General features: G+C 44.9%; 1 protein-coding gene across 9 annotated transcripts in view; it reads left to right on the top strand.

The window, feature by feature from the left end:
* The window catches only part of MTMR3 (myotubularin related protein 3), a 191,318-nt gene extending 170,056 nt beyond the window's left edge, over positions 1 to 21,262 (top strand). For 3 of the 9 annotated variants that reach the window (XM_090062185.1, XM_090062182.1, XM_090062183.1), the window contains 4 exons: positions 1,827 to 1,937; positions 8,421 to 8,509; positions 11,833 to 11,859; positions 15,380 to 21,262. In XM_090062185.1, the coding sequence (XP_089918311.1) occupies positions 1,827 to 1,937; positions 8,421 to 8,509; positions 11,833 to 11,859; positions 15,380 to 15,551 (399 nt within the window). In that variant the 3' untranslated portion in view covers positions 15,552 to 21,262. The remainder of the gene's footprint in view (positions 1 to 1,826; positions 1,938 to 8,420; positions 8,510 to 11,832; positions 11,860 to 15,379) is intronic. The other 6 variants (XM_090062189.1, XM_090062187.1, XM_090062186.1 and 3 more) reach the window with 3 other exon arrangements.
* Positions 21,263 to 22,763: the final 1,501 nt, after the last annotated feature.

The raw sequence follows: 22,763 nt of genomic DNA, 5'->3' as shown, positions 1-22,763 counted from the left end.
GAGAATAGTTGCCACTTCCCAAAACTGGTAGTGTCTGGTTTTGGGGAGAGTCAGGGGACTTTGCTGGCTGCCACTGGCTTCCCCTAGCCACTCAGTTGAATGGTGGGGCAGTGACTGAAAAGCCAGTGGTTGGGAGCAGGGGTCGGGAGACAGGTCAAAGAGACTTCCCCTGAACGTGCTCCCACCTGCTACTCAGCAGGACAGCAAGGGGAAGCAGGGAGCCAGGCTAGGGAAGGTCTCTGCCTTCCTTTCTCTCAGACCAGACCCTCCAGCTTTTAAATTGTTGCCCCTACCACTCGGCTGAGTGGCAGGGGGCAGTGGGGAGCCAGAGGAGCTGGGAGCCAGGTGTGCAGAGGCTTTCCCTACTTGTTCTTTGAAGACCTACTACTATCAAGCAATTGTACAGTCTAGTGCAATGTTCATAGCTCTTTTTTTCAAAGGCCTGGTACTGCCAAATGTATAAGAGAGTGGAAGGAGGAGGAAGAGCTAGAGAAGATGAGAGAAGATGAAGGCAGAGAGAAGAAATGGGGAGGTTTAAGAAAATTCTTATGTTGTAATCTTCTGACAGCAGGCTTTGTCTTCTGAAGGAAGGTTTGAACAGCACAGAGCATAGTGATAGGCAGATCCTAGGAGGAGTCTCTGGGCACTACCACAGCACAGAAAATGCTAATTAAAATGTAATACATGCACATTGTAATGTGTTTACTTTTCAGCAACAACGCAACTGTACATTGTTTACAAGTTTCATTTTTATTCATGTAGGCATAAGCATTTTTTGGAACTGACAAAGAGGTCTGGTTGGCAGAGCTGGTGGATAGTCCCAGGTGTATTCATTGGGAGAGAATTGTATGGGCTTCTGGAGCCAGTCAGATTGGTGCCAATGACAGTACAATGAATAGCTAAATGCTGAGTGTGTGAATGAAAGTTCTGCTGAGCATCATTCAAAGCAAACTTGTCTTTTCTCATTAGCAGGAGCTTGGATTCCTAGCAGAAATGTGGCCCACAGGCTTAATTCAAAGCACTCATTTTATTAAAGGCTTTCATAGCTTGTAATCTAGACTGGGAATTAGGTATCTGCATGCTGATGGATACTACTTAATGCCTGTGTCCATCTTTAGGCCACCAAAACATATTTTAAAAATCTCTTTCTTGGCTCTACTTTTTTTCTTCTGCCTGGCCTGGCTTGGTACAAGCTTCTGTATACAAGCATATGGAGAACAAGCATGTCAGTGTAAAAGTTTTGCTTGGCAAGAGTATATTAAGGAAGCATCAGTCCAAAGACCTACATGTGAATGTATGCTCTAGTCCTTATGTCTGGTCCTGTATGAATTTACCTTGCATCTTCCCATGAGACATCTGAGACAGCAAGGCACACATGCTACAAATATGTTTTAAAAGTGAAAAAACGCTGGAATGGAAATTGGTGTGTGAAACTAGAGTAACAGGCTATAACTGTAATATTCTTAGGGGGCCACAGTTAATTAAGTGCTTTATAGCCAGACCGTTTCACATACACAGTAGTACATAGATCTTAAAGCCATGTCACCTTGCTTAATCCTGGCATTAAAGGGCTAACAGTTCATATCTGACCTGTTGAAGTATACCTTTATCCAAGAAAAATCCCTCATTTGGTGGATCCATAACCCATCCCATTCTTGTCTGTGTTACTGCAATCTAAATTGTAGGTAGGTAAGTGTATATGACCCAAACCCTGGTCTTTCCCAGCAGGAGGTGCACAGATTCCCCCTTCTCAGCTGTCCAAATCTTGTTCATGTAGAAGTGGGAGTATGTGCAGGTTCTGTTCAGCTATGTTTGTTTACCAACAGACTTCAATACCCGACTCGGAAAGCAATCTGGATCAGAACTGCTTGTCTCGCTGCAGCACAGAGATTTTCTCTGAAGCTAGCTGGGAGCAGGTGGATAAACAGGACACAGAGGTACAGACTAACTCCCTGTCTGTGATATTCCTTCCTCTTTCCTTCTGTTAGGACATAATATTCTTAACACAAGCCATAATATTACGGGTTCTGGTAAACTACCCCGTTGCCTTAACTTGTCTTGTAATACTTTGAATGTCTGTACCTGTGCCTTTAAGCCCTCTGCTGTCAGCTGTCTACATATGAAATCTGTTTGAGAAACTGTGGAAGGTCTTCATAATTCCCTGCACTACCTATTCAGTATGTATGTGTTTGGCTTGGATGCCTTTACAGTGCAGAAATAAAATCAGGAACCAAGTTATTATGGGCAAAATCCTGTTTCACTTTATGGCCCTAAGTGGCCTGCACATAGCCATGTAATTGTAGCTTTTGGTACTTAGGTACAATTTGGGATTCTGTTTTGCCACAGGGAAAATGGAATTGCCCTGCAAGTGGGCAGCCCTCCTGTATTTTAGCCCAATAGCCTGGTGGTCAGGGCATCCCCCTAGGGGTAAAAGACCTGAGTTCTGGGACCCCCTTCCCCAGAACAAGTTTGTACCTGCATTGTCTGGTTCTCAGCAAGTGCTATAACAAGCAGGCATTGCTTATCTACACACCTTTCTCCTGGAGCTAGTCCATGTCAGGTTGTGTTTAATAGTCAGTGAATAAGTAATAGTAGAAAGTTTCTTCCCCACAAATTAGGGTCCCAGGCTAGATCCAAGGCCCCTTCCTTTTCAGGACTGCATTCAGCTTGCTGAGCCACACACCTTCCAATTTGTTCACTTCTCCTGACCCCACATATTTATACATCTTGGCTGACCAGTGGGCTAACTTCAAATGAAGGGCTGGAGAGGGCTCTACTTAGACATAGTACTTGAACCATTCCAAGAATGTCACTGGTTGGAAACTGGTTAACAACTGTCCCAGTTTAGAGGCATCCATATGCACACTGCCAAGAGTTCTAAGTCCCCTTTTAGGCATTGCAGTGCTGTCCAACTGCTGCTGGGGAGTGGTAGTGAATACCTAGGCCTGCATACATGCCAGTGCCTTGCTCCAGTGTTCTCCAAAAAGAAGAAGACCCTGACTAGCTGGATGCCAAGGAAGGGGAAGAAGAAGACATAAATCGACCATAGTTGCATTTTTCTGCTCCCTTTTTTCACTAACATTGAGTTCTATAAAGACCATTCCTACACTGTATATATAAAATTTGGTGGTGCCGTGACTGAGGGAGCCCAGATGTACGTGCTTGTGTGGGTGTGTGATGGGGACTACCTAGACTTCTGCTTCTGGGTGCTCTGGTGCTGCCAGAGCTTTTGTAGCTTTTAAAGAGCACTTCCCCCAAGTCACTCCTCATTTTACTTCAGTTTCTGGCAGTGTACCAGGGTTCAGTGCATCGCAGGTTGATGTAGGAGTGAAAGGGTGTCCTGGGTGCTCTGGAGGGCTGCCCAAGGTTTCTGGCTCAGGCTTAAGAAGGCTTTCCTACAGGAAGGTTGGGGTTGGGAAGTGCCTAGACCTCTGCTTGTAGGTTCCCAGTGTACTGGGTGCTCTGGTGTAGGGGGCTGCCAAAGGTCAGGAATGGAATTAAATTAACCAGTGGCCTGGGGAAAGTGTTGTTTAAAAGCTGCAAAGACTTGGTAGCCCCTTGGGAATTCAGAAGCAGGCATACGCCACTACCCACCTAGCTACCTCCCTGGCTCAGATCAGCCTAGGATGCCCCAAAGCTTGGTTAGTTGCCACCAGTAGAATGAAACTGACCTGGGTCTTGGGGGAAAGTTCTGTTTAAAAGCTGCAGAGAGATACTCAGCTGCCCTGGGACTCCAGAAGCAAGGGTACCCACTGTACCCACCTAGCCATTGTCCTCTTCTTGCCCCCTAGCCCAAATCAGTCTGGGATTGCATGGACAAGGTCAGGGTTAATGACATACAGTTTTGGCTGTGTACCAGAGTAGCTGTGCAATGTGGGATATCTGGAAGTCTGCGCAGAGACTAGTCACAGAAATATTAGTGTCTGCACATAATACTGAACCTGTTAAAAAACGACAAACAGGTATGCTTTGGAGACAGTCCAGGAGGTTTAAACCATTCTAAATTGGCTTGTCCCTCTAGACACTTGGGCCATGTCCACATGAGCAGGGGCATGTCCTTGCAGCAGCACAAATAGTAGTGGCACAAGTTTGTGCCACTACATTGTGCTGCAGTGCCCGCCTGTGCTCATGCAGTTTGCAGCGGGTCACATTGTTCCACTGGTCCGTGTGCTGCAGTGGGTACTGGCTAGGGCATAGGGTTCCTCACTGTGGGACTAGCTGGTAGGCAGCCTCCATGCTGAGGCACCCTGTGACCTAGCCAGCCATGGAGTGGCACATGGAGACAGGGGAGCAGGCAGCCTATGCCTCATCTCCATGCACTGCAGAGCCTCCACGCAGAGGCACTCTGAGCCCCAGCCAGCTGCTCCCCAGCTGGCTGGGGTGCAGTGTGCCTTGAGACAGGGGAACAGGCAGCCCTGGGCTGGCTGCGCCCTGTCTCCACCTGCCTCAGTGCAGGGGCTCCACTGTGAAGCATGTGGAGTTGCCACGCTGTGGCACCTTGGCCCCAGCCAGCCTCAGAGCAGATGGTTGGGGCACAGTGTGCCTCAAGACGGGAACAGCCAACCCAGGGCTGCCTGCACCTCAGCCAGCCGGGAGTGCACAGGGTGCCTCAGTGTGGGGTCTCTTGCAGCACACAGAGACGGGGCAGCAGACAGCACTTTGTCCTGGCATACGCCACTTCGGTGTGCTTTGCACTGCATTTTTCTTCCTCTTTTTTTTTTTTTTTGCTACCAGGAAATTCCAGTAGCAAATTTTGCCCCAGAACTGCAAATTAGGAACGCTATGCATGGTTTAACATGCAAAGTATGTGATTTGTGCCACTGCAAAGAAGTGTGCAGAACCACAAACCATACATGCCTGTAGGTCTGGATCCAGCCCTGTAGTTTAAACTGTGTTTAAACCAGTCCAAGTGTTACGTTTGTCCATGCTCTCAGCCCTTGGTTGGAGGATTAGAGCACTTGGCTGGGAAACAGGAGACACTTTTAAAACCCCTGTGGGGCAGGTAGGTTGTAGAACTGAGATATCCTGCTCCCTAGCTAAGTGCTGTACCCACTGTATTATTGGGCGAAGTAGTAGAAAGGGACTTTCTCACACCTGATAGCCATGTTTTTTGCCTGCGTAAAATTTCAGGACTTGCCCAGCTTTACACATACATGAGCCATTTTGTTTCGCTGTCTACTTACCTAGCTGAAACAGCACTACCGAGCAGGGTAGTAGCACTGAAGGGCAATACTGGGCACACCTGCACGAGAAGCTGGTTGCACAGTTGTTACTGTGCATGTAGTGCTTGCATATACAAGTACTAAATGACTGCGCAGTAACCAGAGTTACTACACAGCAGCTTCGCCAAATGGCTTTTAGATCATGCTTACTGCACAGAATCTCATTGCTACTGTGTAGTAGCGTTGCATCATGCTCTGTGCCATGAAATACTACTGCGCAGTAGTAACGAGCTACTGCGCAGTCAGTGTCTCATGTAGGTGTGGCCACTGAGTTGCAAACTGTAAGTGCTGAGAGTTGCAGTTCTGCTTCTACATGTGCAATGTTTAGGCACGTAAAGTGAAATGGGGTTAAGCCCTATTCGTTTCTGTGTGCCTGGGGAGAATGCACTGAATCACATTTTTGAGAGTTGTCTTTTCTGTATTTCATTATTGCCAACTCTGATTCTGTCCCCTTAAAGCAAAAGGCACCTTGCCTTGATTTTCTGAGTTTGGGTCATAGATTTCACAGATTTCTAGGGTTGGAAGGGACCTAGTAGACCTTTGAGTCTGACCCCTTGCCCCAGGCAGGAAAGAGCGCTGGGGTTAAGTAACCCCAGGCAGGTGCTTGTCTAATTTCTTTTTGAACACCTCCAAGGTAGGGGAGAGCACAGTCTCCTTTGGAAGCCTATTCCATATTTTGGCAACCCTGACTGTAAAGAATTTCTTCCTAATGTCTAACCTAAATCTACTGTCCTTCAGTTTGTGGCCATCCTATTCCCTGCTGATCACCCGCGATGAGCTTGTAGACAGCCACAAGATCACCTCTCAGCCTTCTGTCGTGGAGGCTGAAGAGATTCAGGTCCCTCAGTCTGTCTTCATAGGATCTGACCTGCAGGCCCTCAACCATATGCATAGCCCTCCTCTGAACCCTCTTAACGTTATCCACATCCCTCTTGAAGCGTGGTATCCAAAACTGGATGCAGTACTCCAGCTGCGGTCTCACCAATACCGCATAGAGGGGAAGTATCACCTCCTAGACCTGTTCGTGATGCACCTACAAATGCAAGAAAGAGTGCAGTTAGCCTTACTTCTTACCTTATCATACTGGCGACTCATGTTCATCTTTGTGTCGACTATGACTCCAAGATCCTTTTCCACTGTTATGGTACTCAGAATGGTACTTCCCAATCTATAGGTGTGTTGGAGATTCTTTCTCCCCAGGTGCAGCACCTTACACTTATCCTTGTTAAATTGCATCCTATTCTGATCTGCCCACTTCCGCGGTCTGTCCACATTGGCCTAAATTCGCTCCCTGCCTTCCATTGTGTTTACTATACCCTATAGTTCGGTGTTGGCTACGAATTTGGACAGAGTGCTTTCAACACCTTCATCTGAATCACTGATGAAGATATTGAACAGTACTGGTCCAAGGACAGAGCCTTGGGGGACACCACTGCCCACATCTCTCCAGGAGGAAATCGACCCATCCACCACCACTCTCTGGGTGTGTCACATAAGCCAGTTTTTCACCCACTTTACTGTGAAAAAATCTACATCACAGCTGCTCAGTTGTGAGAAGTGGGTGTGTCACTATGTCAAAAGCCTTTTTAAAATCCAAGTAAATAACATTTATCTCTTCCCCTGCATCTAAGCATTTTGTGACGTGGTCATAAAAAGAGACCAGGTTAGTCAGGCAGGATCTGCCTGCTACAAACACATGCTGGTTGCCCCTTAACATTGTATTACCCACTGGCCCCCCACAAATGTGATTCTTTATGATTTTTTCTAAAATCTTGCCAAGAATAGAAGTGATGCTAATTGGCCTATAATTACCCGAGTCCTCTTTCCTCCCTTTTTTGAAAATAGGGACCACATCGGCCCCTTTTCCAGTTTTCTGGTACCTGTCCTGAGTGCCACAAGCACTCAAACAGTTGCGCCAGTGGTTTCACTATGACACCAGCCAATTCCTTTAGTACCCTTGGGTGAAGATCATCGGGGCCCGCCAACTTAAATACAGGCAGCCCCTCCAAGTACCTCTTCACTAGGTCAGTGCTAACCATTGCTGGATTGGTATTTCTCTCACACCAGACTAAAGTCTTGTTGGGAGGTGTGTTTGTATCTGTATCTAGGAATACAGATGCAAAGAAATCATTTAAGAGCTCCGCTTTATCCATCCTATCTGTTACGAGTTGCCCTAGTCCATTCTTTAGCATCCCTATGTTACCCTGCACCTTCTGCTTGCTCCCTATGTTCTTAAAGAAAGCCTTTTTTGTTGCTCTTAATCTTTGTTGCCAACTTGAGTTCTGTATCTGCTTTGGCCTTCCTCACTGGTTCCCTGCAAGCGTGAGCCAAGCAGGTATATTCTTCCTTGGTAGCTGCCCCCTGCTTCCACAGTTTCCTCTGAAGGCTCTCCTTAATTTCCCTGCTCAGCCAAGAAGGTATTTTGGCTCTTTTGCCTCCCTTTGTGTGTACTGTGATGATACCCCTGTGTGCCTGCAGGATCAGTCCCTTGAGGAACTCCCACCCTTCTTGGACTCCCAGCTCACAGATGTGGTTATCCCTCTGTCCCACTCTAACTAATCTCCTGAGCTTGTTGAAGCTGGCCTTTCAGAAGTCTAGGACTTTTGCCCTACTAGTTGTCTTACCCATCTTTCACCAGATAGTAAATCCTGTCAATTGGTGGTCACTATCCCCTAGGTTACTTTGTACCTGTAGATCCCCCACCAAGTCCTCCTCTGTGGCCAGCACAAAATCAAGTAAGGCATTTCCCCTAGTGGGACTGCATAACTCCTGTGTTAGATGTAGGTCCTGTATGCAGGTTAGGAACCTAGGTGAATGGGCAGACCTAGCTGACTGCTCCTCCCAGCAGGTGTCTGGGTAATTTAGGTCACCCATGACAACCACGTCCTTTGAGTGTACTGTCTTTAAGAGCTGTTTCAAGAATTCTAGGTCCAACTCCTCCTCCTGGTGTGGGGGTCTGTAGTAGACCCCCACTACCAAGTCCCTTTCACCCCTACCCCCTTGAAATCTGACCCATAGGACTTTGATCTGTCCTTCTTCTGTCCCCATCTCTATTACAAAAGATGTATAATGTTCCCTAATGTATAGAGCAACGCCCCCAACCTTTTTTCCCCAATCTATCCTGCCAGTATAGCCTGTAGCCCTCTAGATAAGTGCTGTGACCTTGATACCTTTGTCTTTGTTTTCTGTGTTTCACAGGTAACACGATGGCTTCCAGATCACCTAGCTGCCCATTGCTATGGTTGTGACAGTACATTTTGGCTTGCCAGCAGGAAGCACCACTGCAGGTAAGTTACAAAAACAAAAGAAATTTTAAAGTATAAGGTCTATATTCACTGCTGAAGTCAAGGAACTCAGCTTTGAAAGACAAGGCTGCTTCCTTAATTGAATTCCCATTTGTTTATAGCATCTACTTCAAAAATAGCAACTCGTATCAGCTCTGCACCTGTTGAAACATACTCAGACCTTTTTTTCCCTTCAGTTTTGATTCAGAGGCAGCCTGCTGTTTCCAAACATAGTTTCATAAGTAAATGTTATAAACTACCTTATTTCCTCAAGTACACCGTGCCTCCCTAATAAGACACGCACCTCGTTTTTGAAAGGCAGGATGAAGAAGTAGAGATTTTTCCTTGAAAATACTGATAAGTACAGTATTTTCCCAGGGAAGACACAGGCAACTGCAGTTATGGGCAGAGCAAAAGACTGTGGCTGCTCTGTTAGCTGCCTAGTAGAGCTGTGCGAAGCTTTGGGTGCTGATTTGTTTCGGAGATTTGGCCTGATTTGGCAGTCGAATCTGAATTGAATCAAGAGACTAATAAAAAGGTCTGAATCAATTTGAAGCTCTCTGAATCAATTCGGAAAAGATTCAGAGAGCTGCAGAGAGATCTGGAGGTTCGAGCAGTCCCTGCTCGCTGCTGCAGGGAGCTGGACCCAGACTCTATGCTGATAACTGGGGTGGGGGGCTGGAGAAGCGGGGAGGGGCCATGGGGGGACTCTTTCCAGGCTCCATCCCCTGCCTGCTCCCCCAGCTCCCCTGAGTGCCCCCCTCAAGTACCCACACTCCCAGCCCCCGCCATGGCTGCCCCACACAGCCCAGCTCCCGGTTCTTTAAAAAAAAAAAAAAAAAAAAAGCCCCCATTCACCAGCTGCTGCCAGCGAGGTGGGGGCAATCCCCACTGCCCCGCACTGTGTGGGGGGTCTGCCTCGTGCTCCCAACCCCTGCCCATTCTCCGCCCTCCCCCCCCATGGCTGTCCCAGCTCTTTAAAAAAAAAAAAAAAAAGCCCTCACTCACCAGAAACTGTAGTGGCTGTCAGGACTTCTGGGGGCTCATGGCAGAGCCCTCCATGCAGCGCAGGGCAGGCAGGAGATATCATCCCCCCCTGCCTGGCAAAAGCTGGTGAGTGAGGGGGCTTTTTTTTTTTTTAAAGAGCCGATGCTGGGGCAGGCAAAGTAGCCATGGGGGGCACTGGGAGAGCATGCAGGGGATGGGGGCTTGAGGCCCCATGCAGTGTGGGGCAGCGAGTGCAGTGGGGATGGCCCCCCCACCTGGCAGGAGCCGGTGAGTGGGGGCTTTCTTTTTTTGCCTTTTTTTTTAAAGAGCTGGGACACTGGGGCTGGGAGAGTGGGCAGATGGGGGCTCATGGAGACCACCCCACACACAGCACGGGGCAGTGGGGGGGCAGCATGGATCACCCCCCTGTCTGGCAGTAGCCAGTGAGTGCCAGGCTTTTTTTTTTTTTTTTTTTTTTTTAAATTGCTGGGAAGCCAGGGCCAGGCAGGACAGCTATTGATAGGGCTGGAAGAGTGGGCAGGGGATGAGGCATGTTTGATTTGGAGATTTAGGCGATTCTGTGCCGGCCAGATCTCCGAATCAGATTCAACTGAATCAGTTCAGGACAGTGATTCGAATCACCAAGTTGAATCACTGTCCCCCAAATCAGCTGAATCCGAAGCAAATATTAGCTGCTTTGCGCAGGCTTACTGCCTAGCTGTAGGATGTGCAGGTGCTGCTGGCTAAACCAGTTGAGCTGAGCTGGGTGGGCAATCAGAAATGCCTGCCAGGTCAGCAGAGAGCCTGATCCAGCAGCAGCACCTGCAGAGTCAGCTGAGGGCCTCTGTTCCAGCCTGGGCTTGGCTCTGTTTTGGAAGTGCAGAAGTTCGTGCTGAATTAGTAGCGGCTTCTGCAGCATGAGCTTCTGCTGTAGAAAGTGTTTACAGCTAACAGCCAAGGAGCTGTGTGCTTCCTTTACTGTTCCCTGTGCCTTATGTGCAGCATTACTTTCTCAACCCCCTCCCTGTTGCTGCAGAAATTGTTATTACTGTATTTCCCTACTTAAAACACGCGCACCAGTTTCCAGCAGCTGGTTTTGGGGGAAACGTGTGTATATTATACCTGAGAAAATACAGCATTATACAGTCCATTTACCATTTAATACTGTCAGCCCCTCAGTAACATTTTTTCCATCACTGGGTAGAAAACTGTTTCCTTCTCCATCTCTCCTTTGCTCCTCATTACATGAGTTGTATAAGAAATTTTGAGACAGACATCTGGAATACGGGTTGATTGGATTAGTCTTCGCAAAATCTGTTGCCCAGAAAGGCCATACTAGATAGAGCCAGCACAGTGGTCTGATGAAGGGCAGGTAGCACTAGCCTGTTGATTAGTTTGATTCTGGCTTGAGACAGGGAATCACAGGTTTTTTGGCTGCATTTTAAAGCTTTTAGGAATCAAGATATATCACTATATTATACAGTCTTCTTGATGAATCTTGCAGTTGACAAGGTGATCACAGGAGCTATAACTTAAAAGTTTATTTTTGATGCTGTATTGCCATAAGAAGCAGCAGTGAGTTAAAACATAATCTTTGGTTTGTGTCCATGTTTCTATTTATTTCCATTTTGTCCTCCTAAAAAGATAAGCCCATGGAAGAATGAACAGAAGTTGAACAGTTTTCATTTTCCTAGGGTTCCTTGTCTATGTGTGTGTAGATAAATATATTTTATAACTTCAGATGAAAAGCATATGTTCTAAGCATTTAAATAATATGTGTCTGAAGAACATGATAAGAGATGAAGTCTGGTGTTTTCCTTTGTCTTTTCTCTACTGGGTTGTTTATTTTAGTCATCTGTTGCAAAATGTTCCCATTCAGCATCATCACTTTGCCTCCTGTATCTCCCTGGACTCACTCTCTCACTTAGGATCTAGTCTACAACTTCCAGACAAGTCTGTGCTCTGGGGAATTCCTATTGTGCTTTTATATACTAAGGAATTGAAACTGTTTCAGGATTTCAGTCTTATTCCTAATTGCCCTTTAGTTTTTGCATTTCCTGGTCTTACTGTTTCCAACTTTGTGGTTTATAAGATACCACCTGTAAGTAATAAGCTGCCTGAGCAACTAGAAGACCAAAAAAAGTTTCAGTAATTTACGTTGTCATTAATCCTGCTGCACAGGGTGGATCTTCGTCCTTTCTCCCTTTGAAGGTGAAATGAGTTTTAAAACCACATATTCTAAACTTTTTGCCAGTTTAAAAAAACTCCAGTGTCCCTCATTGCCACTATTTGCTTCTTTTGCTATTTTCCCTTCTGAGCTGTTTCTCCCCTCCTTGCAGGGACATTGAACGTGTTGATCAAACCTGGTGAGCATTTGCAACAGCCTCTGTCTGTTGTCTGTCTGTATTTCTTTGATAACTTTTCCAAACTAACTTTATTCCCTTTCTTTGTTTTCCACTTGCCCAGAAACCACCAAAAGTTAATTGTGGATGGATAGTACATCCTGCCAGGGATTTAGAGCTCTGACCAGGCCGCTGTTTCCACAGGAAGGCATTTAGGATTAAGCTTTTTGTAGCATAAACACATCTCAGTTTAAACTAAGTCTCATTTTAGTAGTAAATCATTTGTTTGAGCAGCAAACCGTGCTTAGTCACCAATTTATTTCCAGTTCCTTTCCTTTTTTGCCTTAGTATTGCTGGAATGCTACAGGACAGTCCCAGTGTAGCTTTGAAGTGTGTTGGAAGGAGATGACCAACAATTATTGAGAGACTAAAATACCCCAGGAATAACAAGCAGTGTGGGGAACGGTAGTATAAGGGGTAGATGTTTGTGACTGGCCAGACAAGGCAGGTGTGGTAGTAAGATTATGATGAGGCAAAGAAAATGCCATCTCTCACAGGACGAATAAGATTTTCCAGGCACTGTAGAGGAAAGCCAAATTTGATGGGTTTTTTGTTTGTTTTGGGGGTTGTTTTGGTTTGTTCTGTTTTGCATATCTCAGGTGAAGCAGATGTCTGGCAGGGTGTACGGGACTGAGTTTCAGTGTGACGGGTTGTCATTTTGGAGCGGTGTGCCCTGTCACACGGGGTTAGGCAGGGGGAAACACTCAAACGTGTAAGATGAGCTGCTTCAAGTCAGTACGTATCTTAAAGAATACTATTGGCTGCTCTTCATTATAGTTTGCCAACAGTAAGTTTGTGCTGAATACTCATTGCTTCAGCAGGACTGTAGGATACCTGAACTGCTTTCCTGCAGGGCTTTTCTGTATTATATTGCATTAAGTCATTTTCACTCCAGCTGTTTTTGATGGCATCCATGAGGCAGTGTCAAAACCACCATACAAATCTATAGCCATCATTGAGTTTGCTAGTGCTGAGATTAAGACCAGAGGCTGGCGTAAGGAGGTAAAAATGGGATTTCCCTTTGCTGACTGTCACTCCATTAGTGACCGGCATCTGGTAATCTCAAAAGATGAATCAAGATTGCTACATGTAGACTTTTCTTCCTGGCAGAAATCTCTTGGCAGCAGCAACAGTTTCCCACCACAGTTAATGAGAAAGGCTTCAGCCAAGCAGATAAACCCTGGGAGTTTCTGAGTCGAACATGAAAAAGTCAGATCCCTGAAGTTCAGTGCTAAAGCCTTAATAATGCCTTCCTAGTCTTTGAGGGCAGGGTTGTGAACTGGAGTTCTTGTCAGCTTCACTCGATCAGAGCCAGGCTTTGCGGGGGCGTGGGGGAGAAGAATTTCAGTCATTTTCCAGATTTAAATCTTATCCACAGCTCCCTTGAGGTGCATGAGCCAGTGTGCCTCCGCCAACTGACACCTGACAAGACCACGTACAAGACTGTTCATTGTGTTGCATCGTCACTGTCACTTTCTAAGCATGGGATAGATATGTGGCTGCTCATCTCATGGCTTTGCATGATTCGTGTTGACTTTCATACATTTTCTCTATGTAGAAGTGTGGGGCTGCTGTGCTTCCACTGAGCTACTGTACACACATTTATTGTATCATGCAGAAACTGGGAGGACCACAGGTTTTTAATTTTATTATGACTTTCTGTCTGTCTTGTACTTTAATTTTCTAAAGAATTTACTTGTAAGAAGCTGGAGGAAAAGGCCCAGTTACCCCCAGGTACTTATCCTTACCAAGCAGGCAGTTTTAGACAAGTAAAGCAACCCAGAGCCTTTTTCTGTTAGGCCACCGTTCAGACCTGGCTCACATTATTAGTTAACAAAGTAAGAGCCCTGCAGCAGCCTTTTTGCCAGCTTGCACTAGGTGAGAGTTTAAGGTTGTGGGACCACAAACAAGTTACTGCAAGGTAAATATGGGCAGGAGTTTACAACATGGCAGTTATTTCACATACCTGTTTGTCCTCTGTCCTATCCAGTGGTACACAAGTTAACTTGCAGTAACTTACTTCTCTTTCATCAAGGAGCAGCCAGACAGAGATTAGCTTTCTCTTTACCTGAGAGCATGCCTGTGAGCAGTTACCATAAATCAGCTGCTGTGCTGTAAATCCTGTGCTTTTTTACTTCGTGGTAACTTATTCTAGTGCCCGGGCCCTCAGCCAGGGTCCCAGGACACACACTGAGAACTAAGGAACATTTTCAAACGAGCATTAGTGATTTAGGCATCTAAGACCCTTTGAAAGTAAGATTTAGGCACCTAAAGCACTCAGCAAGAGAGGCCAGGGGTTGAATTACAAGTGGAAAGTGAGGCCTAAATGGCATGTCCGTTGCCACGTAACTGCAGTCCCATTTGGGATTCTTATTCACCACAGAGCAAAATGGGTGACAGAATCAACCTGGATGAGCACCATGCAAGGTAAAATGGGTGGGGGGATGAGGGTCCGTCAGCCTTTTAGCCAAGTAGCTTAATAGTTAGAGCATCTGCCCTGGGAGCAGAAGACCTAGGTTTTATGTCCCCCGTAACCAGAAGGAGTTTGAACCTACATCTCCTAATCCCCAGAAAATTGTTCAGACCTTCAGGAGGCATGGCAGCCTCTTCTCCAGCCCTCCTCCTGAAGCTGGCCAGACTGCACTTTTCATTTCATTGGCTAGACTGTATAAACAGTATTAGACAGGTTTTGCCCCTTTAGGAGCAGGGCAGCACTCAGCTCAGCCTTCAGCTGCCCTGACTGCCCTTCATTGCCAAGCAGCAGTCATCTCAGTGAACCACATGCTCTGTCTTACACTTCTGCTTCTGGTTCAATATAACTCCCTCTCTGGGCTGGCTGTGCCCAGCTCCAAGAGAAGTGCTGGAGAAAGCTGTGCATATAGACTTGCCTGTGCCACACTGGTGCCAGGAAGCAGAGCCACAGATTCAAACCCCATGTGTGAGGGAGACCTAGAAACTGGGGCCTCCTGGATAAGTGTCCTTATCATTGGGTCCAGCCTTGAATACCGGATCCTCATTTTTTTTCTGCAGGTAAAATCCTGTGACTTACCTTGCCTTAGGGGGTATACATGGGCAAATCTGTTTCACTGCACAGCTGCCTAGGCAGACCAGAGCCATACTGAGTATGTTTAGTGGCAGTATGCAGAGCTGAATTGAAAACTCTGCATAAGTTCCAAAAACTGCAGATATGCAGCTGAATATGTGCCATTTTGGTATATAACAGGTAAAAGTATTTAGCCTTCAATCTCTACCTTAGCTATAGAGCTGGTCCCATCAGTGCTGCCACATGGGTGTAGGCTGGGGTGGGGAGGCTTGCCCTGTTTTTGCCTGTGCTCTGTTACTTAAAAAATACAACTGCAGTCTCCCGGGCTAGCCACTTTCACAGGCACTTAAGAGGTAGTGTCAGGTTAAAACGTGAGTAGCTGTGTTAATATGCTTCTAATTTTTTTCCATTTCTCTCTCCTCTTCTTGTTCCTGCTTCAAGGAATTGTGGAAATGTCTTTTGTTCCAGTTGCTGTAACCAGAAGGTGCCAGTTCCTAGTCAACAGCTCTTTGAACCCAGCAGAGTCTGCAAATCTTGCTACAGCAGCTTGCACCCCAGTTGTTCCAGCCTTGACCTTGAACTGGATAAACCCATCACTGCCACTTCAAATTAAAGCTCCAGCCTGGAAGGAATGGGAAAGAGAGACAGTGCTAATCTTCCCCTACACAGACTCACACATGCCTGGTGAACTGACGCTGGTAGGACTGGAGAAGCCATGCACTTTGGAGTTTAAGGCATGGAATACTGCTTGGAGGATCAGAGCTCTAGGATGTACTACTGGATTGTGGGACTCTTCATTTCCATCTATTGCCCCCCCTTTCCTTTTTATCTTGTTTGTGTGTACATATATATATAATATATATATATATATATTTTTTTTTTTTTTTGGTTTGCTGGAAGACTGTAGAGTGGGAAAGGAGGCTGGGTCCAGAGCCAGGTCTCCCTGATGTTTTTGGCACTCCCACTGCTGTGTTGAAGACAGACTTTTCCTTTTTATGGAGGAAAGGAGAGGAGGGGGATCAGTCCAGAGATGGCGTGCAGAGCGTGAATACCTGTAGTGTCAGTGCTAGTGCTTTCAGTCACTCCTGTTACTTCCAAACCAGAAACTGCTGTTTGGGAAACTGTTGCTGCTAGAAGAAATGGGAATCTCTTTCCCAAGAGAGCACTCTCCCCCTCTGTTCTTAGAGTGGGTTTAGTTATCCTCCCTGCGTGAAAGGGGAATCAATCACAGATTTCCACACTCAGTGGCTCTGTACATACTTATTATATAATCCATGTGTTATTGCCATTAGCCAAGTTGGCTGTTATTTTGAGTGGAAACATCTGGACACCTTTGGCTAAGGAAAGTGTGCGCTTGTTTGAGGGAAGTGAGAAGGAAGGGGATTGAACAGACTGCTTGTTTGGGGCTGGTTTTACACTGGCATCTCTATGTAAGATTCTGTAAACGCAATTTATTTTTAAAAAAAAGGGTGATGTTTGGGAAATTAGGCGGCTTTTAAACTTCTACCCTTGCTCCATTTTTAGGGTGGTTTACACAGAAGGCAGAGCTGTTTCACTAATAGTACATTCATCTGGTTCCTACTAACATAGGATGAATATCATACTGTAGATCAGACTCACACTTTAATGAGATAACCCAGAGCAACTAAAGGACAGCTGTGATATGCTAACTAAATGTCATTACCCTCAGGCTATCAGCCAGTAAAAGGTAGCATACCGCCTCTGGTACCATCTGTGAAACATTTCCTTCTCTTCATCCTGTGGTCTGCATACTCCAGACATGAAAATCCTGACCAAGGGCCCTATCCAGAATAAAACAAATCATGGATTTTTCCATGCTTTTAAAAGTCACCTCAATAAAGTGTGAGTCTCTCTAACAAAGAACTGTTTGTACCCATGTCTCTGCCTTTTGATAAACACTGCTTAGTGCAGTTTGGAGAAGAAAGGCACATTATAACATTCTGCTTCATGATTTATTGTCCAAATTTAAGTTGTGACAGCTTCTGCTTCTGATGTTCTCAAAAAGAACAAATCCCACTGAAGTATTTGAAAATTTTTAGTATGAAAGTGCAAGGAATTATAATGGATCTTGGGCAAGATGGATACTCGCTGTTAGTGAAGCATCAAAACATCACCTAGAGTGAAGCTCACACAGAGAGAATGTCTGGTAGCACCTAATGGGAAAGAAATGTCAAGGCCTTTTACTTTTGACAGCTGAACTTTCCTCGCTCTTTGAGAAAGAAGCATAAACTGCTGTAGAGTTAAGCTAAAGATTCACAAGACATACATGAATGTTTCAAGCTGTTTCACATAGCAGCCTATGTACTTAAATTACAAAGGGGCTGGTAACAAGACTCCTTGAGTTCTTCCCTGGTACATGCTTTGAAACACTTTCAGATCATCGGTAGGGAAGAGCAGACAGAAAGACAGGGTCTCCAGTTTGAGTTGTATCTAGAATCAATTGTTCCTGGAACTGCTCTAGATGTTACAATTTCAGGTAAAACAGAGAAAGTTGGAACAGGAACCAGAGTAATACACAGCTCCTATCGCTCTGGTTTTTCCATTGAGGTTGTGATTAGAAGTCTGATTTTAGGGGACATGGTATAGTTCTGCACACTAACATGGTGTGGTTTTGTGGTGCAAGTAGACGGTCAGAACTAAGTCTAAGATTCTGCAGTTCCTAATGACAGGTGCCAAGAGGTTATGATACGGGTTTTTTGGGTCTGTGATGTATAGTGTGAATAAATGCTTGCAGCTCTTAGTCTTTTTTGATCAATGAAGCACTTTTTTATTAATATTATTTTTCTTTTTATGTAAAGGAGGAACTGATATCTCTCCATAGCTGTATATATAACCCTTCTCTCCTAAAGAGAGTAAAGTGCTCCTATATTTTTCATTTTTGTCAAAGCAAGAAGTAAATACTTTAGAATTGTTGAATATATAAATAAAAGTGAATAAAATTTAGAGTTTTGCATGGGAGCATTTGCTAACACACTTTCTATTTTTTTATTTTACCTTCCTATCCTTAGGCAAAATATTTGAGGTTCAACAGAGACATTGATGCCTTTGATAAAAAAGACTGAAAGCCTCCTCTTGCTTTCTTTTCCACTGTGTGTCTTTGCAAGGAACATGCGCATATTTTTTTAGAAGAAAAAATATATATTATGGTTGGTTTTACCGGTATTAGAATCCCAGCCAGGTTGTGGGGGGAAGGGGACATAAAAATTAGCAGCATCAGGTGCTGTTCTGTAACAATCAATGCAGTTTTCCTTTGAACAGAAAAACTGGGTGTTAAGAGAGTTTGATCCCCCTTTGTACCTCAGATTTTTCTTCCCTTGCGCTGACCATCAGATTTCAAAGCTTGATCTAATGATTACTCCAAACATGCTGAAACGGCACAGGTCATCAGACCTCATCCCAGGCTTCAGTATAGTTTGGAAAAGGGAGTTTTGCATATGTCCACCATCTGCAGCAAACGAAGTGTTAGTGTTCACTGTAAGATAATGCTGGTGAAGAACTTGAAGCCCAGTTCTGATTTGCATGATTTCTGCCTTATTTTCAGTGCTTTATGGAGAAGCCAGGGGTCTTTGGGAACAAACCAAATTCACTCAGGTTTAATGATGAAAACTCTTATAATCTCAAGCTGGACAACTCTACTAGTTCTTCTGAAAAACCTCACCTGCATAAGGGTCTAATTCTCTTAGAGCTGCTAGTTTGTTTCAGCAACATTACTTCATGTCCACACCTGTCCACTTCCCATCACACAACCTTGTGGTTTCTTTTATTAATTTTTTACTTCAGTATTTTATGTCAGGAATTTTGTACTGAGCTCTCTGGGTGATTGAACAATTCTCTAAGAGTCTCTTGCTTATTTTGGCACCGCCCTATTCTAGCCCCAAAGTGTGGTGCACAGCTAATTTACAATCTTACTGCATTTTTCTTTAAAAATTAAATAATACTGCCGATTCTCGGGAGAGCTGTGAGCACGGCCAGTGGCTCTCTCTCACAGCTTCAAGAACAAAATTAAAAAAATCCCATCTAATGTTGTGCACTGTTAAGAATGAGTAAGGGGACATTCAGGGTAATCGTCAGTTATACACTAGAGTAATGTGATTTTAGGTAGCTCCTTTCATACCTGAGTTATTTCAAAGTGCTTTTCCACTAACTCATTATTCTGTAATACAATGATTGTAGGCTTCATCTACGCATCAGCATCTCTGGCCTCGGACATGACATATGCTGTCATTGAAAGCTGCTCTATTACGAATGGGCTGTTGAGCAGGAAGCTGGGATTATCCCCATCCGTTGCCAGAAAGATCTGACGTTTAATTTCCTCCTGGAGTTACTCCAGTATTGAAGAGCAAAGGTTTTCAATTGGAAGAACCCAAAGGGACCGCCCTTCTAACAGGTCAGCAGTCCCTTTGAGTGCATTGCATTGCTGATGTTTAGGAGTCTATGCCCAAGGGATCAGTTATACCTAAAAAATATTTGTTCCTCTTCTTTGATGGAGCTGGTAAATACCTTAAAGTTGCAAAAGTACAGTTGCTATTGTAAAATACAACTTCAGTGCTGCCTTACCTGCTGTGCATTCCTCTTGAATGATGTTCAAATAGCCTTTGAAACACTTGTGAAGAGACTAGCTGTTCACTGATGGTTTACAGAAAAGGCTGGCTGTCTTATGGAGTCAAAAAGCCTCACATGAAATAACCTAAGTATGCTTACAGCTGGGCAGCAGTTGTCCCAGCAGCCATTAGAACAGAGTTAGTGAACAGGTGCCATGCTGATGGGGATGGGAGCTGATCAGTTGTTCACACCTTGAGTTGACAGTCAACAGATGAAGTATGCTGGTGGTAGTGTGAGTGGCAATAAGTCATGAGTGCTTCACCTGGGGGGTCAAGAAGAGGTTAGCAGTTGCTAAAAAAAAAGGAAGAACTCAGGCTTCAGTATGTAGGAACATAGCATGGTTCAAAACTGCCACTTTAAGCTGTTTTGTGGGGCTGGTAAAAAGCGGTAACCATGTGCAAGTGTGCCGAGCTGATTCAGTCATGTAGAGGAGCTTGGGGGATGCAGATGCCTGCTTACCGTTTTGACAGATCCTGCATTCCTGTAGGCTCCTCATTGGTGTGATAAGCTACGAGAACTATCAGTGTCCCTCCACAGTTCGTTAAAGGGTCAGGCTATAACTGGCTCTTTCAAAGGAGGTGTACAAACCACTGCTGCAAATATTGCTGCATGGAAGTCAGTTCACTCATGGTTTTGGTTCATATTCAGGTTCTGAATCAGGATTTACATTGTCTCTAAAGCCATCGTGAGCTATATCACCCAGAAGGGATTGCTTATCACTGCTATTTAGCAAGCCACATAGAATCATTATTTTTGGCTAAAAATGGCAAGCAGCATTTTAGACTCTTTTCTCTAGGTTGGACAGTGGGTATGAGTGTAGCTCTGGTTCATAGAAATGCCAAATGGAAGCATGCGTTTGGAGTTGCATAGATGCTTTTGTTTAGGTTGTTTTAAGGGACAGCTTGGTAATTCCGCTGTGGGCAGTTTCAGTCCCTTTACAACCACAAAAACTGTTGGAGCAGCACAGAGGATCTAAATATACAGCCAAAATCTAGCCCAAGGTGCATGAAATTGTAGTTTATCCACAGCTTTCCCTACACTATATAGCCTAACCTGGCTCTCTGGCTAAGTGGGAATTCACCAGCACAACCAAGAGGTAACAGATGCTGAACTATAAATGTTAATACAGCCATGACGCTACCCACATTTGTCTGTCTTTGTTTTTTGCACACTGTGGACATCCCATTTCCCGGACAGATAAATAATGATTCTCCATCCCTTCACTTTATGCTCACAGGATAGGCTCTAGTCCTCAGACTGTTGCATTTGAGGGTTTCATGATTAACAGAGCCTTTTGGACTTTCAAATTTTTGAAATGCTGCTAAACTTACCTTACTGTTTAACAAGTATATGTTTGGGGGGGGGTTTCTTTTCTTTTTCTTTTTTTTTTTTTTTTCCTTTTTTTTTGTTTTGTTTTACCTATTTCCCAGAGTTATCTGATTAAATGAATTATCTTGCAGTGGTCACAGGTGATGCATTTGATTGTAACTTTCTGGTGGAATTTGTATTAAAATGGCATCTGACTAATTACTTCAAGAACATTAAGTGTTTCAAAACATGCAGACCTATGAGACCAGAGAGCTGTTTATCAGCAGTATAAATTGTTAGACCCTAGTGCTTACTTGTTTGTAACAGCATTTATTCTGCTGTAGCCTCAGAGTGAATATTTAGATCTTAATAAATTTGTCTTTTTCATACACAGTGACAGTTTTACAGTCGATTGTGTTTTGTACCACAGTGTCAACTTATGGCTCCCAGTTTATGATGTTTCTTCTTAGGCAAATTATAGCTCATACACATAGGTGGCAGAAGACCGGGCCTAACAGGGCTTAGCTCCCTCAACGCAGCTCCACTGTGACACCGTAGCACTGCACCCAGCTCCCCCAGCATGCGCTGGCCCCGCAACAGCCCTGCAGGAGGGAGGTGGCCCCGTACTGCCCTGCGCCACTCTGTACTGTCCCCTGCACCCTTAGCCGCCCCCCCCCCGCCAAATAATATTCTCTCTCGCCACCACTGCTCATACATTAGGCAAAGTAACATTTTCAGTGTTCAGAAGTGGATATTTAATGCATAAAAATTGGACATGACATCCTGAGCATGAAGCCCTGCCAAACACTGCATTCCTGGAGCAAAGCTCCCAGCAGAAATAGGGATCTGGATGATCTTACCAGCAAGTGGCCAGATTTTGTATTGAAAACACCAAGGCTTAGAACCCCCTGGCTATGTTCTTTAGTTACCTGTATCAAGGCTTGGTAACAACGATTAACTGTGTTGAGTTCAGAGACTGGATCGGGTAAGACAGTGAATATGCTAGATGGGATGTTGCTGTAATTTCTGGACTGGGGTGAAGGCAGTGGTAGGTTGAAGTGACATCAAAACCTCTCCTCAAGATTACTGCCCACCCACTCTGTGAGTTCAAGAGCACGTACTGGAGACTGGGCCTGCTTTGTCTCCTTATATGTGCTATGAGCGCTGTATGTGCTTCAAAAACACCAGTGCCGCATGACAGAAACACATTGGCCTCTTTCCTCATTTCTTTTCCCAGAGCTATAAAATCACACTTCACTGTCAGGTTCAAAGAAACGATTCCATATTTCAAACCATTACACCTTCTGTATTTGATCTCACTGAAATTGGCTTTTCTTAAACAGCAGGTATAATATAGCACAGAGTCAATGCTGATCCCTAAATTTGACTTCTGATACACAGGGCCAGCTTCACGTAAGAGCCAGGCACCGATGTCTTGCGTGCAGACACCACTGAAATCCTCACAATTCTTCTTGGTTTCTACCTAAGCTGTAACGTATGTTTCTCCAATCTTTTATTTTATTGAACTGTTCAGGACTCCTTCCCTGCGTAACCATCTTCAGGATTCCAGTTACAGGACAGTAATGCCCCACAACGTGACACAGGCTTGGCATTTCAGTGCAGATGGGATTTACCATGTCCAAGTTATGCTACAGCCTTGAAATCATGTTCTTATGGCCAAAGCAGCTGTGGACAATGAGTGACAAATCACAGCCCCTGCAAGGAGCATGTCACAGGGAAATAAGATGGGAAAAGAATAGGATAAAGCTGAACATCCATTTTATTTAAAACTGGGACCATTTCTGTGTTTGGATCAGGCTGCCACTTCAAGGTCTTCTTAAAGGCATTGCATACATTTGAGGTTTTTGCAGGTGATCATTTGAGCACATTTTCT

Source organism: Crocodylus siamensis, chromosome 9 (genome assembly GCF_052110815.1).
Source record: "Crocodylus siamensis isolate JL-2025a chromosome 9, ASM5211081v1, whole genome shotgun sequence".
NCBI lineage: Eukaryota > Metazoa > Chordata > Crocodylia > Crocodylidae > Crocodylus > Crocodylus siamensis.
The sequence above is the reverse complement of the archived record's forward strand: the minus strand, read 5'-3'. Positions and strand labels throughout refer to the sequence as shown.